The sequence below is a fragment of the Hibiscus syriacus genome, unplaced genomic scaffold (assembly GCF_006381635.1).
Source record: "Hibiscus syriacus cultivar Baekdansim isolate YM2019G1 unplaced genomic scaffold, ASM638163v2 tig00112127_pilon, whole genome shotgun sequence".
In the NCBI taxonomy this organism is placed as follows: Eukaryota; Viridiplantae; Streptophyta; class Magnoliopsida; order Malvales; family Malvaceae; genus Hibiscus; species Hibiscus syriacus.
In genome coordinates this window covers 404,110-422,415 of record NW_024063259.1, presented here as the reverse complement: position 1 = coordinate 422,415, position 18,306 = coordinate 404,110, and the positions used below count along the sequence as shown (strand labels likewise).

Genomic DNA, 18,306 nt, shown 5'->3' with positions numbered 1-18,306 from the left:
TGTTTTTCAATTATTTAGCATTTTTTCATGTATCTTTTTCTAAATGTTGATTTGACATCGCCACGATTGATCAGGATAACGTTTATATGATATCTTGTTGATTTTCCCTACTTTGAACCTTTGGATTGGATGTGGATACTCGATTTACGTTTGTGGATAGCTTTTCACATCTCTCGAGTTTGATTTGTGGTTTGTCGTTGGTCTTTCAATAGCTTGATCACCTTTTGTGGTTTATTTGTCGATGCGATCAGATCTATTTGTATTTATCTTTGTTCGAGTTTCTTGGTTAAATTTTTAATCTTTCCTTGTTTGGTCCTTATATGATCTTAAGTTGCTAGTTTTGTTACAATGATTATATAAAATTTCCTAATTATGTGCTTAATTTACAATCGTGATTGCAAATCTTTATTGTAATTTGAGATGTTTAATTTTAAATAAAATTAGTTGTTTTTATAAAAAAAAATTAAAATTAAAATAAAGAGTAAAATTATTTCACACAATTTACATATTAAATAATAATCCTTAATTAGATGATGCAACATTGAAAAATATGAGAGCAAGATGTAATCAGTTTTGTAGTATAGGGGCTTGTATCGTACTTTTACCAATCTTTATTAACATTTTTTTAAATGAAGGAATATTTTTAAAATTGTTTTTTGTTCATTAATATATTTTGTTTTTAGGTGCAATTAATTATGGGGCATATGCATTGCACCCCCACATGCGAACCGTACACGTGGTCTTAAGCATAGTGGGTTGCATCATCAGCGGCGCCCTCCTCAATGACGGTTAAACTCCATGTAGTAATGGTAAATCAATCTTTATTAATTCCTGGAGATTGGCGCTAATTCTTAGTTTGGAATATTTGGGGATTTGGCGCTTAATTAAAGGTAAATACATGAACAAACCCATTTGCATATGCTAATCCCATTTGTAAACTACATACATTTTCATAATGTAAGCATTCAAATGCTACCGCTTTACCAGATTACTGTTGTTTAAAGGCTACCTGCTTCAATGAGTTTGATGAATTTTAAGTTAAAGACGAACCCTAACCCTGACGACAAGGATAAAAAGACCCAAATTGTTGATCTTGGAAACGGAAGCAGTGTAGTTTACGTTCCCAGGTTTTTAGCATACGATGCTTCCTGGGAATTCTTCAATTACCTCGACAATCACATTCCTTGGACCAGACCCACCATTCGCGTCTTTGGTCGATCTTGCATTCAGGTTCTCTTTTTCTTATAATTCCATGTATTTTACTCGAAATTTTGATGCATGGTTTGTTGAAAGAATCGATCTTTATGTGTTCTGTTAGAATATTTGAAACTATGGGCAGCCTTCTAGGATCGAATCATGAACCGGTATCGATTGAAGATTCGAGATTATGTCCTTTGTCACTCCATCCATGGTTTAATCGGCACACGATTCCAATGTTTTACTTGGTTAATGGTTTTTACTTCGTTTAGTAGTGGCAGTTGAAGAGTAATGTGGTGTGGTATACACCTTTTTGTGTTGGTTATGATCATGTTTTGCCTTCTGTTGCATTTCTCTATGTTGCCTTGAAGAAGTTTGTTTTTCGACAAATCACCGGTTTGGTATCTTTGCTTTTGAACTATTCTATACTTGATGATGGTCGCTGCAATTTTCAATTTTGTTGTTAGTGATGGATATATGAACCAACTGATGTTGATTTACCTTGGGGAAAAGGCATGTGATTTAAGCAGGAATTGTTGATAATGCTACCTTTTGACGTGCATATGGTCCATACAATTTTTTATTTTGTTGTAGTTACGGATATATAATCAAACTGATATTGATTTGTCTTAGATAAAAAAACATGTTTTTTAAGCATGAATGGTTGGTGACGCTACCTTTTGACAATCATAGATTTCTGCAATTTTCAATTTTGTTGTAGTGATAGATATATAAACGAACCAGTAACAGTTTTACTTTGAGAAAAAGCATTGTTTTTTTTAAGCATGAATGGTTGGTTGTGTTACTTTTTTAAGTTCAGTTCCACTAATCTCTAATTCTGCATTTGCCCATGCGCGCAGCCAAGGGACACATGTTATGTAGCTAGTGCTGGATTGCCCGACTTGATTTACAGTGGATATCAGCCTCATGCTTATTCTTGGGATGATTTCCCCCCTCTGAAGGACATCTTGGATGCGGTTAGTATGCAGTCACCAGTGTTTCCTATGCCTTTCTCTGGTTCCATCTAATGCGGTTGCCTATTTCCTTAAGGTCCATAAAATGCTTCCCGGGAGCAAGTTTAATAGCTTGCTTTTGAATCGGTACAAAGGGGGTAATGATTATGTAGGCTGGCATAGCGATGACGAGAAGCTCTATGGATCAACCCCTGAAATCGCTTCTGTTTCCTTTGGATGTGAACGTGATTTCTTTTTGAAGAAGAAAAGCCCCAAGTCATCCCAAGGTGCAAAAGCCTATCCTTCTCTACAACTTTGTAGAAGCTGTAGTGATTTATTCGGTTTAATGTCGATCATCATCACACCATGTTTTTAATATTATTTTCATTGATTTGTTCTGTCTGTTCTTGTTGCGAGTGGTAGAAAGATCTGATGAGAAACCTCCATTGAAGAGGTTCAAGAAAAGCAGCCAAGACGATCAGTACCGTTTCGCACTTAAGCACGGATCACTGTTGGTAATGAAAGGGAACACTCAACGCGATTGGCTACACTCTGTGCCTAAGCGTGCAAAGGCGGGGACAACTCGAATTAATCTCACCTTTAGGCGTGTTATTGAAGGGCCGTGTGCAAGGAACTGAACCTGATATTAGTAATCAAGGGCTGTGTGCCCCTGTTTTCTTGGGCGGCAGATCTCAATTTTGCGGCCAACTTAGCTGTGGTTTAAGCAGCAAGCTTCCATATGATTTTACTGTTATTATCCATTTATGAAGTTATTGTTAATGGCATACCGTCTTCGTAACAGAAATATAAATTTTTGGTCCTCTCTAAGCTTTATGAAAATTATGAATTTAGTCTTTTATACTTCTATTTGTTGTAATTTGACCCTCATAATTTATCAAAATTGAGAAGTTACTTCAGTTGATTAATTTATGCACATATAAAATGGTTGTGATGAAAGGTGAGAGACCAAGTCCGATCGATATCTGCATAATGGTACCTAAAGAACGAAAAGAAATATTACCAGATTCAAAAAGACAAACTATTACCAGATTTATCAATTTTCGTTATGGAACAAAATCAATAATTAAACCCAAAATTTCTAACCATAGTATGCAATTTAATTCCTCTACGAAATAATTAAATTTACAAGTACTCATATTTGGCATACATATATCATACGGGAAATGGTCAAAAACAGAGGGAAATATCCATTGGTTTTAACAACTTATTTGCACCAGAAATATCAAAACAAAAGATGATATTTTTGCATGGCGTATTATGCGAATTTTGTAAAACCATTCAAAATCCGAAAACCTAGGGGGATCTCTTCCAAATAATACACCACCACTCGTTCTGGGCAACATTTTGTTTCCTTTGTCACCCCCCATAAGTTCCGGTTCCATTTCGTCTTCAAAGGCTTTCATTTTCATTGTTTTCTCGCCTTCGACGTATCTACTTCTGGTCAGGTTTCTTTCCGATCATCTCGATTTTCGGGCATTGCCATATTGATTTAAGCTCCTTTGGTTCATATTCATCCCATTTATGCATGTATGCGTTAACGTTAGCATGAACATTTACGTACGTTTAGATTAGAGGTTGTAGGCAATGCATGCATGTGTATGCATGTGAAAGTTGTATTGATGGAATGATGACATAACATCCGCAGGTTAATGAAATTTGTTTCCGAAGAAAGATAGGAAAGACAAGTTAAAATGGTGAACATTTACCGCCGCGCCCAAAGCGAACGCGTCCCTGCTGGCAGTTCGCCAAAGGCGGAGGTAGGAGAGATCGATACCAGAGCGCCGTTTCAGTCCGTCAAAGCCGCCGTTAGTTTATTCGGTGAAGTTGCCGTTACCAAGGAACGTCGCACTCCCAGAAAATCAAGAATTTCAGCGGAGGTAATAAAACGCAACGCAAACTCCTTTTCATTTTATACACGGTTAAATTACCGTATAGGTCCCTTTACTTTAACAAAAATGCATTTTGGTCCCTTTATTTTCAGCATTATCAGTGCAAGCAAAATGATAATTTTGTAACAGTTAAAAAACAAACTGCTGCATTTAATATAACTCGATTTCATACCTTTCTTAATCAATTAAATTCACTGGATCCGGTAAATATATCACGTCACTTTAAAATGTGTATGTAAATTTTAATTTAATATTCATAATTAAAATGTAAAGGGACTAAAATGTACTCTACACTATAGTATAGGGACATGTACAATACTTTTTACCTTTATAATTATTATCAAATTACTCCATCAAGATTTAATTGTTTAACAATTTACTCCTAATTTAACTTTGCCAGAATGTTATAGACAAGGAGACACAGCTTCTTCTAGCTGAGAAAGAATTCAACAATATCAAGCAAAAGCTAGAGAGCGATGAAGCCACAAAGGCTAAAGCAGATAGTGAACTTGAAAGCGCAAAGCAAACATTACAGGAATTGTCTGAGAAACTTAAAGTAGTAATCGAGTCGAAGCAATCCGCAATCGAAGCAGCCGAAGCAGTCAAGCAACATGGCACTGAATTCGACCCCTCGAAATCGCAACACAGCCAAGAATACGAAGCGTGGAAAAAAGAAATCGAATCGGCTAGGGAGCAATACCTCGCCGTCGCATCCGAGCTCGATGCCAAGAAGCAAGAGCTGAATAAAATCAGGCAGGATTTCGACTCGGCGTTGGAAGTCAAGTTGGCGGCGTTCCAACAGGCGGCCGAAGCACAGCTTTCGGCTAAGATGCATTCGGAAAGGGTCGCCGAGCTCACGAAACAAATTGCGGCCATGAAGGAAGCTATCAAGCAAGTGAAATTCGCTACGCAACAAGTGCACAACGAGCAAGAGGCTATTGCAGCAGAGAGAGAGATATTGAAAAAATCTTACGAGGCTGCTAAGGAGGAAGCCGAAAAGAAATTGAGTGCTTCGAGGGAAGTGTATGATCCCGAGTTAACCAAGTCTCTCGAACAGAAGCTAATGGAAACTACGGCCGAGGTCGAAGCGTTACAAGAAGAGATGAAGAAGGTCCATGCTATAGAAATGGATTCTGTTAGACTTTTAACTTCGGAGCTTAACGAAGCTACGACGACGCTGCAAATGGTGGCCGATGAAGAGTGTTCTCTTCGGAATTTAGTGAGCTCCATTAGGGTGGAACTTGAAGAGGTGAAGATGAAACAAGCACAACAAAATGAAATTAAGGCAAACAAAGAGGCTGAAGGGGAATCTCTTAATGGTGATCATAATGTTAGGCTGCAACAGCTTCTATTAGAAGCCGAGATTGCAAGAAAAGAAGCTGAAGAGATGAAGAAGATTATCGAAACGCTGATGAAAGAAGGCCAAGTGGCGGAAATGACAGTGATGGAGGTGAAGGAAAAGCTAGATTATGCATTGGAACAGGCTGAAGAGGCGAAAGCAGCAGAGAAGAAAGCGCTCGATGAAATGCGAGTATTAGAAAGGGGGATCGATGACGGAAAGATAAGGCTTTCCAAGGAGGAATATGAAGCACTGCAAAAGAGAATAGAGGAATATGGGAATATTTCAGAGCATAAAATAGCCATTGCAATGGCAGAGCTGGAAGCGATAATCACAAAAAAATGAAACGGATGAGAAGGTGGAAGAAAACTTGAAAGCGATGGAGGAAATCAAGACAGCGACAGAGTTCGCGGAGAAGTCAGCAACTATGGCAGAGGCAGCGCAGAATGTGATCGAAGGTGAACTTAGAAGACGGCGTCAACAAGAAGAGGTAGTTGCTGCATCTTAACACTTAAAAAGGCCGCTGCAGCTTCCTCGACTCGGACTCTGTATCGTCTCACAGCCACCGATTATTTCCACAGCTTAACTCACTCATTGTACACTTTTCCCTATATATGCATGTATCAAAGTGAGAAAATTATTCATATATATATATATATGTATAAAGAGCTTGATGATATCAAACTTAATTTAAAGACTCTTTGGCATAGAGAAAATGTTATTTAATTCGAGCCGAGTCTCCCTAGTAATGTTCACAAGTATTTTTCAACCTAGTCAGAAATACACAGACAGAATGAAAAGAATATCATATAGGACATAAACTACAACTCCGTTCTTGAAGCCTTTCCCAATCGACCGTCATTTCTGATCGATATCCTAGATGAAGGATAAAACTGGTCAGCAACGAAATCTGATCGTGTTTGTTGGTAGGAGGCACTTTTGCTCGAGTCAAATATGTGGTGTGGAATTACTATCTCGGGTTTAGCAAATGCTACCAGTTGCTTCTTTATCAACCTCTTGCTCTTAGCCCTCCCTGATGAGGAACCAACTTGGCAACCGGAATCTGGGGTCAAAGGCTCACACGGAGACAATAAAGATTCTTCAATCGAGAGGCTCTTGGTAGGGGCTCCTTCTGTAGCAGCCTTATCTGGTAGAGGGGATTCTGAAGTTGGGGCTGGAGTTGCAGGGTCAGTCTTGTCATATTCCAGGCCATTGTCACACAATTCTGTGAGAGAAGCTCCACATCCAGGTGTTTCTGCAAGGACTCAGCTAAGACGCTGTTGCTCCTCGATAATTTTCTTTAAATACTTTCCTTGAGCCTCTATCCGCAACTGTAGCTGTCTCTGCACCTGTTGTAGATCACAGGCAATAGAAATTGCAGACTTGAGTAAACTAAACAATTATAAATACAACACCTAAAGCACCCGTTAACCATTTTCGTAAGGAATAAACAGAAAACTACTGCATCTGAATGCTGGTGACATTCCTCAATACTATGCTACTCTTAATAACAAGGAGGATCCGTTGATAAATATATAATCAAATTAATAGTAAATTTGCACCAAGAGTACATGCCTCCAATTGTTCATGCAATCGCTTCTGAACTTCCATCTGCAACTTTAGAGCTTCCGTAATTTGATTGCTACTGCAAACAGAGAAAAGAATCCCTCAACTCTCCAATTCTAGTTGATCAATCCATTTAAAAAGATCATGTTGAAACTAACAAGAACTGTTCAAATCGAAAGGCTGATACTCCACTTACTTTAACCCGTCCAAGTCGGGAAGCATATCCGCAGTTTCTTTCTTGTCTGGCATTTTTCCTCCGTTAACAAATACGATAAACAAACAGTATTAATAAGGAAAAAATTGTATACAACAACTTGGGTTTAAAATGACCTTGAGGATGTTGAAGCAGTATAAAGAACAAATATTGATAAAAGAAACAGATAAACCTACCATCAGAAGAAGATTCAGGGAGATATTTTGCTAGCCGATATTTCTGGATGCATCAAGATAGTGGAGTCAGCAAAAGCCAGAGACAACAAAGGGGTATGTTATACGAACCGAATCAAATTCTGTCGGTACAACTACGAACCTGTAATGGCTTTTGACATGGTATATTGTCAAACCCTACACACCCATGACTCTAAGAACTCCTTTAGGTGCAGCTCCTGCGAGGAGGGAGAAATCAAACTCGTTCACCGTCGTAATCAGTTACAAGCACATACATTTAGGCTAGGAATCAATCATTAGATAGTGTTATCTTTGACGAGACTTATGATCTGGTCCACCAAGTTGAGCAACAGCGTCAACAAAATGTTCATGAAGCTCATGTGTCCAGCGCAACCGTTGCTTTGATGCAAGATTAGAGTTGTTGGGGTGGTCATTCCCTCCACCTACAGCATGCATTATAATAGCACCACAATCTAAATGCTGACCATGAACCGATGAGTTGTTGCGGCCTAAACTTGAGCCCAGAGCAATCTTTGGTTGATACATTTATCATTCATCTACAAACAATGGGAAGAAAAGAGACTCCTGAGGATTAAAACAAGCGTGCAGCGATTCCACATTATCGGAAAACCACACACATCATACATGACATTTCTACTGTCCGAACAGAAATGAAAGATGAAAGGTAAGGAAAGAATGAATAGAAGGGTTATTACCCCTCTAATCAACCAATCCCATACACGCTTCTTTTTCTTCTCTTGTTACTATTTAAGTGCTTTGCCTGAAAGTGCCCTAAAAACATAAAGGTTATACTATCTAATAATTATAGCCAGCCATCATACTTCTTAAAATCAGAGCAAGCTGTGGAAAGTCAATCCTCTAGAAATACATAGGAACCCTAGTTTCACACACAAATTATAAAATTTCTCAATTTCCATTTTTTCCATGAAGTTTTCTGCATATCAAAGTGTATAGAATAGAACAGTGTTTAATTGAACGATGCTGTATTTTTATGCATAATACTATAACAATATGAAATGATACCAATATACATAGCATGTCATAATTCCTATTAATACTCCATGAGGATTAATTAGGGTAACTGTTTATATATAAGGTCAAGTAAGAGCGATCGAAGAACAATTGGTCGAGCAGAGTGATAGCTGAGCTGATAAAACTGTAAAAAAAAAGAAGAAAGAAATAGAGCATACCATAACAGAAGATGCAGATCTAATACTCGTACTCGAAGCAGATCTATTCTTACAGTTTTTTATAAAAGAAAAAAAAAAGAGAGAGACTCCTTTTATGAATATTTGAAGACTAAAATCAAAGAGAATGAAGAAAGGGCTTAATGACAGTCAGAAAGGAAGCAGAAAGCACAGCCACAGCCCACAGCCCACCACAACCACAGCACAGCCACAGCCACGAGTTTTGGCTTTCGTTTTTCCCCTTAAAATATTAATATAAATTATTGGTAAAATTTTGTTATCACTCCATGTATTATACATGTTCCAGTTTTAGTCATTATATTTTAATTTTCTGTAATTTATTCTTTATATTTTTTATGATTTAAATTTTTAGTCTCAACTTAAAATTCTTATGATAATATGATTAAATTATGAAAATGTAAAATAACTTATTCAGATCAAGGGTTGAGAAAAAAATATTTTTTTAATATCAATAATATCATTATCTAAAGGAGTAGATGTTATATTTTTATATTGTGTATGAAATTTATAAATCTTAGGATAAAGTATACAAATGATCCTCAATTATAGATTATTATTTTTTTGAGTCTTCAGACTATTATATGTTATAAAATGATCTCTTGATTATAAGATATTGTTTTGTTAAGTCTTACGACTATTAAAAGTTATAAAATGGTCATTCAATCGTTAATATGTGTCAAACTCATCTTTTTCTGATAAAATTGATGATAAATTGAGTTGAACGTTAACCTATTGATTGTGATATAATAAAATTTGATCCTAAAATATCAAACGATTATCATATCTCAACCAATAAGTTAAAGATCGACATATGCTACCATTAGTTTTTTTTTTTAAGAAAAATGACAAGTTTGGAATATATGAATAGCCTATAACCATTTTCTAACTTTTAATAATATAAAACTAAACAAAGTAATGTTATATAATTGATTGATCATTTTATAATATTTAATTATCGGAAGATCCAACAAAGCAATGCTATGTAGTTGAAGACTATTTGTGTACTTTTTTTCTAATTTATTAATATTTTCAAACTATATTAATATTATCAAATGTAATTCTTTTTAGACAATATGTAATAACAAGTGTTCAATGTATATTTAAATAATTTTTCGTTAAAAATAGATGTCTTTTTATTATACTTTTAGGTGTCTAACGTTTCTGATGTTATAATTTTAGATCTATGGATTATAATGACCGTTAAGTGACTAATGTCAAACATATACAATTTTATTTTAAAATCTCAAAATTAAATTTTATTTTTAAAAAAGTTCAATATTTTTCTAAAATTAAAAAAAAAACTCTAAAATCCCAAAAAATTATAATTTCAACATTTTAGTATTGTCGGTCACCACCAACATCGTCAAATTGACAGAGTACCCAACTCTTTTTGACCGGCCAACCATCCAATAAGCAAAACCCCTTATTTTCACGATCAATCGAACTTTTAGTGGTCGTGTAAATACAAAATTTCACGATTGGCTGAAAATGAGTATCGATTATTATTCGCTACAATTAGATGTTGGAGCAAGTGTTTCAATCATTGCATGTTCAAGCAGTCTCACGTCGTTGAAATAGATGTCGATTGGCAAGGACGACAGTGACAGAGAATGAAATTAAATTTTGAAGAAAGTTTGATTTTATTAATTTCAATAATGATGATTTTTAAATATTTTTTAAAGCTTTTTTAAATAAATTTTTTAAAATTTTATAAAATCTATACATATCATTTAACAAATTTACGCACTTACTTTCAACCTGCTTTGAAGGCTTATTTTACATTAATCCTTTTTGTAAAGATGTTATATTCGACAAATAAATAAAAGAGGCTATATTTCGTTGGTTTTTTTCTCATCATTATATCAAATTTCGGGTTCATGGATCTTAATTTTCTTTCTCCCCTCCGACGAGTATTGATTTAGGGTTTCAGGTTTCTGCTTTGAATCGCTATATAGGCATGGCGGGTGCTGGAATCCACCCTTATCACCAGCAGTGGCCGCCGGCACCAGCTCCTCCGCCCCCTACAGCCACATCAGCTTCCGCTCCTCTTCCGCCGCCTCCTGTCCACCATCCTCCACTTTCTACTCACGACGAGGTTAATCTCACTTGATTTTCTCTACCTCCTTTTCTTTTTCTTTTTTCAAGCTTTAATTTTGAGCTTCGATTGTAAGATTTGATGGCAATAGAACTCTAATTATCTCTCCCTCGCTTTCAATCAATTTTCTTTATGAAACTGCCAATACAATAGTTTCTTTTCGCTCTGCTTAGTTTTACAGATTCCCTTGTTTATCTCTCTAATTCGTGGTTTTCCTTTTGTACTTGCTTTTTTCTTTCTCAAAAGTTAAAATGGTATTTTATAATTTAAAATTTAAAATTAAATTCCTTGACTAGCAACGTGTATCATTCCATGATTTTGTCAGTTCTGTTTGGATGTGCATTACAACAGTTTAATTATTTGGTCTTGTTTTGGTGACTTTTTTCTCATCTGTTTTAGCGGGTGGAATAAGAAGAAAATAAGATCATAAGATTTGTTTTATGTAGATATGGTTATTATATAGTTATAATTTTATTGCCTCTATGAGAGTTACTTGAAACAAGGTTCAATTTGGTTCGCTGATCAATAACTGAAACATAATACACTATTTATCAAAATTTTGATAAGGTAAAAGTGGTGTTCTTTGATTCATTTAGGAGGAATAAAGTTCAGTCCTTTTTTTTTATAGAATAAGGCCTCATTAAAACCCCCCCTTCATATCCTACATGTTACAAACATAACATGAAGGACATTGGAAGGAGGTAAAGAGCGCCTCTAACTTTTATTAATGAGAACAATAATACACCTCCACACCTCAACAACTAACAACTCCTTACATAACAAATTAACCATAATTCTGTAAACATAACACACCCTAATACTCCCTTAATAAAAATAACCAAGGCATAACACCTTTAAGCATTACACAAACCTAAAAATCAACCTATACCAGCTTTAGCTAATTCATCCGCTTCCCAATTTGCTGCTCTCGAAATATGCCTCATGATAATACCCTTCCTCTCCACAATGGTAGCTATATCCCTTACCAAGGATTGAAACAAAGTAGTACTAAGGTTCGGATTATTAATCCACTTCAGAGCATTAGAAGAATCCGATTCCAAAATGAACCTCTGACTTGGAAAGTACTCAACTTCATCAATAAGATCAACCCTCTATTGATCGGCAATAGCTCTGCGAGTAAAGGAGGGCCTCCCCCTACCTTCTCTGAAAACGTCCCAAGCACCAAACCACTGCCATCGCTAATCAAGCCACCTATTCCACCCTTATCTCAACCTTTGACCATTGCACCATCTACGTTAACTTTTAAGAACCCTTCTGGAGGAGGACTCCACCTAGAAGAAGGAAGAGACCTCTTTTCATATTACCATGCTGATCCGCTAATTTTAAATCCCCCATCAAGAATCAAAATGAATATGAACATCCTTAAATGAAGTTCAAACCAAGAAACAATTCTGAATCGTGTAATGAAGAACAACAGCGCAGAATCTATCTTCCCATTCTGAAAAATCACCAAAGTTCAGTCCTTTGAAGCATAGTATGTTACAATTATTTTTCTTTTTCATATAGTCATTATTGTTGTGTATTTAAAATAAACTTTAAAATTTAGAGAAATTATCAACTAATTTTTAAACTGACTTTTAGTACAGTAATCTTCCATATAATATCTAGGAAATTATAATCAACTTGGTTAAATTCCTTGATTTTACAAACATATCATTTCATTGCCACTTTTGATATCTATGAATCTAGTTTTCAATTTGAATGGTTTAACCAAACAGATGATTTGCAATGCATTATTTGTGATGCATGCATCTACAAGTTTATTTTTATTTACTTCTATATTCTAAAAATAATAGAGATACTTGTTCTGTATCCAGGTTCGAACCATCTTCATTACTGGTCTTCCTGAAGATGTCAAAGAGAGGGAGTTGCAAAATTTAATGAGATGGCTTCCGGGTTTTGAAGCTTCGCAAGTGAACTATAAGGGTGAAAAACCAATGGGTTTTGCTCTCTTTTCAACTGCACAACTTGCAGCTGCTGCCAAGGATGCTCTTCAGGTACCATAAATTTATATAATTGGTGGTTTTATTTAGTGATCTAAGATACGTCCTCCTTTTCAAAGCACTGATTTTGTTTGATTCTGGTGGTATTAGGATATGATTTTTGATGCCGAGTCAAAGTCGGTATTGCACATAGAGATGGCCAAGAAGAATCTATTTGTTAAAAGAGGTTAGTGATCTCTGTAACTACTTGTTTCATGCCAATTGAAAAAGACTTGTGTATTTATCAAGAGACAAAGGAAAAATGTTTTAATCTGGAGATAGAGTAATGCGAAATACATAATTTTGTTCTAAATGTTTTAAAGTATTTCTTATTTGCTTTTACCTAGAGAAGGATACTAGCCTTTGGTTATTTGCCACTTTATGGTTAGGATTTAGGAATGCGTTGTGTGGGTTGATTGTGAGCAGGGTATAAGTGAGTGAATAAGAGAGAGGCATGGTGATCTGATAATATTAAAGTAAATTGTGGCGGTAATAAAGATCTTTCTTTATTTTGTGATATTTAATCTGTAGGAATTGTAGCAGATTCTAATTCATATGATCAAAGTAAGCGTTTGCGCACTGGTGGCGATTATTCACACAGTGCTTATACAACATCGTCTCCATTTCACCCTCCACCGGTCCCTGTCTGGGGACCTCATGGGTAAGAAGCTATGTTGGATATTGAATACTGCTATGCTACTGTTTGCTTGGTCGTGAATAATTTAAGCTATAGTTACAGCATTGCTTGTTAAGTTCAAGGCTTTTTTTATTTGTCATAGGTATTTAGCTCCAACTCCTCCTTATGATCCGTATGGAGGCTATCCTGTACCTCCAGTCCCAATGCCTACCCCTACTCCTGTACCAGCTCCTAGCAGTTATGTGCCTGTTCAGGTAATTTCTATGCTCGGCATGTCTTTTTCCCCTGCAGCTTAGATTTTGTATAGTTTTTTGGCCATCAATTATTTTCTAAATTGTGGCCACTTTTGGCTATTTATTTAACAATTGACCTTGAAGCAACTAAACGTGTTGTCAGCTTATTCTATACCTGGATTTACTATGAACATTCACCGAAAAGTTGGCTTGTTGGACACTGGATATGACCCTTGTGCCCAATAATTTTGTGGATAAATCAGTGAATATATCTGAATTTGCTAAAGACCTTGCTATTCATCAAGTTTTTTTCTCATTCCTTCTTAGAATTCTTAGGATGCAACCTCCATTATGTGTCTTTTTTATGGCATTAAATCGAAACTATTTTTTGGCTGTCAGAATACCAAAAGATAACCCTCCTTGCAATACTTTATTTATTGGCAATCTTGGAGAGAACATTAATGAGGAAGAACTACGGGGCCTCTTTAGCGCGTGAGAACATCTCATACCTGTCTAGTTTTATGAACCATTTTATTTCTGATGTGAATTTGGGGTTAGTTTCTGATGACAACCTGGTTTTTGTTGCACTTATGCTTTATATGCAGTCAACCTGGTTTTAAGCAAATGAAGATCTTGAGACAAGAAAGGCATACCGTTTACTTTATAGAGTTTGAAGTAAGTTTCTTTCTTCTCTAACCTACTTGGATGCAATCAGTTATTCATGGAATGCAATTTCTTGGGTTTTATCCTTAAGCCAAAAGTTTGTTTCCCCAACTTGCAGGATGTGAATTCTGCAAGCAATGTGCACCACAGTTTACAGGGTGCTATGATCCCTAGTTCTGGTTCTGTTGGCATGCGAATACAGTATCATTTTTTGTATTTCATTGCGGCTTTACTGTTTTAAATTTTTTCATTGTCCTTTGTTTTTTCTTTGGCATAACAACTGTTGCATATATATATATGTGTGTGTGTGCTTCATAATTCATTCATCTGCGGTTTATGGGCATATGGATTGATTCTTGAATGTTACAGTCCAGATAGGTTACCCACATAAAAATACCCCTTCCACTGGGTTCCACTGCTTCTGTCATCTCAGTGTGGCTTAGAAGGCGATATTCCTACAAACATTTCCCCCCCATGAAGATCTGTTTTATATGTCAAATTTTGATTCTGAGAACTTAATCTCTAAAAAGAGTGGCCGGGGAGAGAATTCTTTATTTCTTTACGGTATATGCATAAGTGTGTGTGTGTGTATATCAAAATGCTCGAGAAGGCTATATAATCTTACAATGTTGAATGCCAAATGATGAAAGTAAAAAATCTAGGGGTGCCAAGTTAAGCTATATATGAACATAAGGAAGTTATGTTATTAGCTTTACATGTCTCATCCGTAACTTTACTATATAAATGCTTCTGTGAAACATGGTTTTCTTGACTTGAAAATAGATATTCCAAGAATCCCTTCGGCAGAAGGAAGGACTCCAATCATTCAGCTGCTTCACCTAGTGCAAATGGGGCTCCGCCGGTTCCGACTTACCAGTAGATGAGGGGATATTCTCTGTTTTCTATGCTCCAACAAATACAATTGCTACATGCTAGGATGCATATTGCATGCACCCATTTCATTGTCAACATCAGCATTATCATCGCTTGTCATGTGTTTGAATGCACATAGTGATATCATGAACGCAACATTTGTTCATGTTTCTATCAATTTACCTGAGACATGCATGTGTCTGCAGCATTTGTTACAATGGGTTAACTTTATAGGGTTTCGGATAACATTAATATTCTGTTGAAGTGGCACATTATCCACGGGTTTGGTTGATTTGTGTGCTGTACCACCTCATATTGACCATGCCATGATTCTGGATTAGTGATGCTCAATATCACGCAGCATACATACAGAATTGATCAATACACATTCATGACTAACATGACTTTATAGGCATTTTTCATATAAAAAAAAAGCGAAAACATGCCCGCGTGGATGTTTAGCTGACAGCTCTTAGGTACTGATTCCTTTATTTATTTATTTCCGGCCAAAACGGAATAAATGCTTGTTGGCGACACTCTAACTACCAGTTTCATTTTTGGCTCTCTATTTCTGGTTTCTCTTTTGTACTTTGTTTTTTATGCAGAAGTGTGACTCAGTGCAGTGTGGAAAGAAATGAAAAATGGTAACGATTATGGTTAATTTTACAGCGGAGTTCATTTTCCTAGGAAAGTAGGGTTTTTTTCACAGGCTATTTTGTGTCTTTGCAACGTTATAGTAAATGATTAAGCTTTGCATTGCGTTGAATTGAATACAACCTCATATAATACGATTTGGTTATCCATTCAGCAAGTTCCTTCATCCTTGAGGAAGAGGTTGGTGCTAACACATTACTGGATTACCAACCTGTATCTGGTTTCACTTTGACTCATCAATTTTGAATTGAACCGAGGCCAAAAACATGATTCGGTTTACTTTGACCGAAAATTAATCTAATTTGATTTGATCATAAAAAAGGTCGATGACTAGTCCTGTAACATTCCGAAATCCGGGACAATAACCAAAATAGAATTTTGGTAAATTTAGTGACCAAATTCAGAAAAGATAAAAAGTTCAGGGACTTAAATGAAAAGTTTTGATGATGGATTGAATAATAAAGTTTGAAAGTAATAAGAGTATTATGGTCATTTTTCAGGGAAAATTTTTATTTCCCTTTATAAGGGTAATAAGCACGTGGGAATGAGATAATTTTTCCAGAGTCTTCTTCAGTTTCTTCTTCCTCTCAACGTGAGCTCTTCATGGATAAGGTGAGTTTGATTTTCAATTGATTTTCTTGTAATTAAAAGAATGATTTTAATTGATGGAGCATTAGGAAAGATTAAGAGAACTTAAAAGGAGAAAGAAAACTAAAGATAAGGAAGTTATGGAAGATTTAATATAAGGGGTGATCAAGTGAAAATTCGAATAAGAGGGTTTAAATGAAATTGGAAGTTGAATTTGACTTGTCACCAACTTGATAAAGGGATATGAAGTGTTAGAATTATATTTAGAACATGTTGGAATTTGAGTGAGATTCTTAAATTCTATATGGAGGATTGAATTTTTAAGTTTTAGAGGTATTAAATGGATAATAATTAGTTTAAGAAGATGTATGCAAGTTAGGGACATAAAAAGAGGTGAAATATGAAGTATTAAGAGGATTATGAAGGGATTTTCGTGCTCAAAATAACATTTCTGGGTTGTGTGCATCGATACACATTTAATGTGTACCGATGCACTCTCAAATAAATGAATATCGAATACAATTAGTGCATCGATGTATAAGGAGTGCATCGATGCACCCCCTAAAATACAAACATCGAATGAGATTTGTGTACCGATGCATAGATAGTGCATCGATGCACACGTTAAGGGATGCATCGATACATTGTGTAGTGCATCGATACATACCTTCATTAAGAGATGAAAATAACGTTTCTTTTATACTAAGAAATGATAGTTTAGAATATATTAATTAGTATACTGATATGTATCAATGTATTAATATGTAGATACAAAAATGTAACATTGTTCCAGAACAATCGAAAGATTAGGATCAAGTCAAATCAAGTAAGGCTAAGGTGAGTGCATTTTAGTGATGTATGATGAATGGAAACAAGACTCGCGATGAGTCTATTTCCTATGGTAGTATGCATGAAATCATGAGCATGATCATGGGTGTAAGATGAGTATCTGTGCTATTTGTGATTATATGTATTACATGATTTGTATGTGTGAATGACTATATAATGGTGAAACGAACCTATAGGATAAGCACTATAGAAACTACGATATATGAGTTATAAAATGAAGAACTATAGAATCCCTATGAGAAGGATTATAGGAGTTATATGGAACTGAATTAAATAAATAGAATAATCTAGTATTTAAATATTGTGAGATAAGTGATATAATTCATATGTTATTTGTTGAGTTAATCGATTGACGAATATGGCCAAGAGGGGGGGTGAATTGGCAATTATAATTTTGGTGGAAGCTTTTGCAGAAAATTGAAAGAAATTTGCACAGCGATTTAGAGTGGTTCGTCTTTCTCAACCAAAGTCTACGTCCACTATCTTAGCTATCCAGACTAAGGATTTTCCACAAATTCACTAATTTGTCTTTCTTTTGAGGACAAAGAGTAACCTTACAAACCCTCAAGAATTATACCTCAAATTCTTGAGAACACTCTCTCCCAAAGAGAACAATACAAATTTGCAAACTTACAAGGAAATCCTCACAAGGTAGATTGTTTGCACAATTCTAGAACAAAGAAAAGAACACTCAAGAATGAATACAATTGAGCACAATAAGTGTTCTTGAAAGCAAAATGAATATTGAATGAAAAATAGGCTTGAAATGCTCAAACTTGAGGTTTGATGCTTTCTCTTTGATTCTCTCTTGATTCTAGTTGCTTGATGTTTCTTGTTGTTGATCAATGGCTTCTAAGCTTGCTTAAATACACCTTGAATCAATTCTGAACGTTGGGGATCATTAATGAAGTTTTTGGAGCCGTTTAAGTGTGAAAATAATTAATATTTCTGCTTGAAGCGTGGGGGGAATCGATACCCCTAATAGGGAATCGGTTCCCTAAGTGTAAAATTCAATTATTTCGACCGTTGAACAGTGGGGGAAATCGGTACCCCCTGGGGGGAATCAGTTCCCTCCTAGCATACTGGAATTCTTGGAGCCAAACCATTCAGGGGGAATCGGTACCCCCTTG

At 35.7% G+C, this 18,306-nt stretch overlaps 3 protein-coding genes and 1 pseudogene across 3 annotated transcripts; 3 read left to right on the top strand and 1 right to left on the bottom strand.

Moving 5' to 3' along the window:
* Positions 1-944: 944 nt before the first annotated feature.
* On the top strand, positions 945-2,803 carry LOC120174885 (DNA oxidative demethylase ALKBH2-like). The gene is made up of 4 exons (XM_039181610.1): positions 945-1,230; positions 2,058-2,174; positions 2,248-2,437; positions 2,568-2,803. The coding sequence occupies exons 1-4, from the start codon at positions 1,018-1,020 to the stop codon at positions 2,786-2,788; spliced, it is 741 nt and encodes a 246-aa protein (XP_039037541.1). The 5' UTR covers positions 945-1,017; the 3' UTR covers positions 2,789-2,803.
* Positions 2,804-3,821: 1,018 nt separating this feature from the next.
* LOC120174883 (WEB family protein At1g12150-like) lies at positions 3,822-5,990 on the top strand. Its single transcript, XM_039181606.1, is given in 3 exon segments — positions 3,822-4,048; positions 4,461-5,728; positions 5,730-5,990. Coding segments are annotated over 3 exon segments (1,632 nt in total). The 5' UTR covers positions 3,822-3,862; the 3' UTR covers positions 5,908-5,990.
* Positions 5,991-6,131: 141 nt separating this feature from the next.
* On the bottom strand, positions 6,132-8,714 carry LOC120174888 (annotated as a pseudogene).
* Positions 8,715-10,415: 1,701 nt separating this feature from the next.
* Positions 10,416-15,398, top strand: LOC120174846 (cell wall integrity protein scw1-like). The gene is made up of 9 exons (XM_039181585.1): positions 10,416-10,676; positions 12,515-12,694; positions 12,791-12,866; positions 13,211-13,340; positions 13,459-13,574; positions 13,954-14,041; positions 14,155-14,224; positions 14,331-14,413; positions 14,996-15,398. The coding sequence occupies exons 1-9, from the start codon at positions 10,539-10,541 to the stop codon at positions 15,090-15,092; spliced, it is 978 nt and encodes a 325-aa protein (XP_039037516.1). The 5' UTR covers positions 10,416-10,538; the 3' UTR covers positions 15,093-15,398.
* The last annotated feature ends 2,908 nt before the right edge of the window (positions 15,399-18,306 follow it).

Bases quoted from the DNA above. Each gene is read 5' to 3' on its own strand.
- LOC120174885 (XM_039181610.1), top strand. From the start codon at position 1,018: ATGAGTTTGATGAATTTTAAGTTAAAGACGAACCCTAACCCTGACGAC. The intron at 1,231-2,057 runs GTTCTCTTTTTC...CCATGCGCGCAG, and splicing joins TTGGTCGATCTTGCATTCAG to CCAAGGGACACATGTTATGT. The intron at 2,438-2,567 runs GTGCAAAAGCCT...TCTTGTTGCGAG, and splicing joins AAGCCCCAAGTCATCCCAAG to TGGTAGAAAGATCTGATGAG.
- LOC120174846 (XM_039181585.1), top strand. From the start codon at position 10,539: ATGGCGGGTGCTGGAATCCACCCTTATCACCAGCAGTGGCCGCCGGCA. The intron at 12,695-12,790 runs GTACCATAAATT...TGGTGGTATTAG, and splicing joins CTGCCAAGGATGCTCTTCAG to GATATGATTTTTGATGCCGA. The intron at 13,575-13,953 runs TTTCTATGCTCG...CTGTCAGAATAC, and splicing joins TTATGTGCCTGTTCAGGTAA to CAAAAGATAACCCTCCTTGC.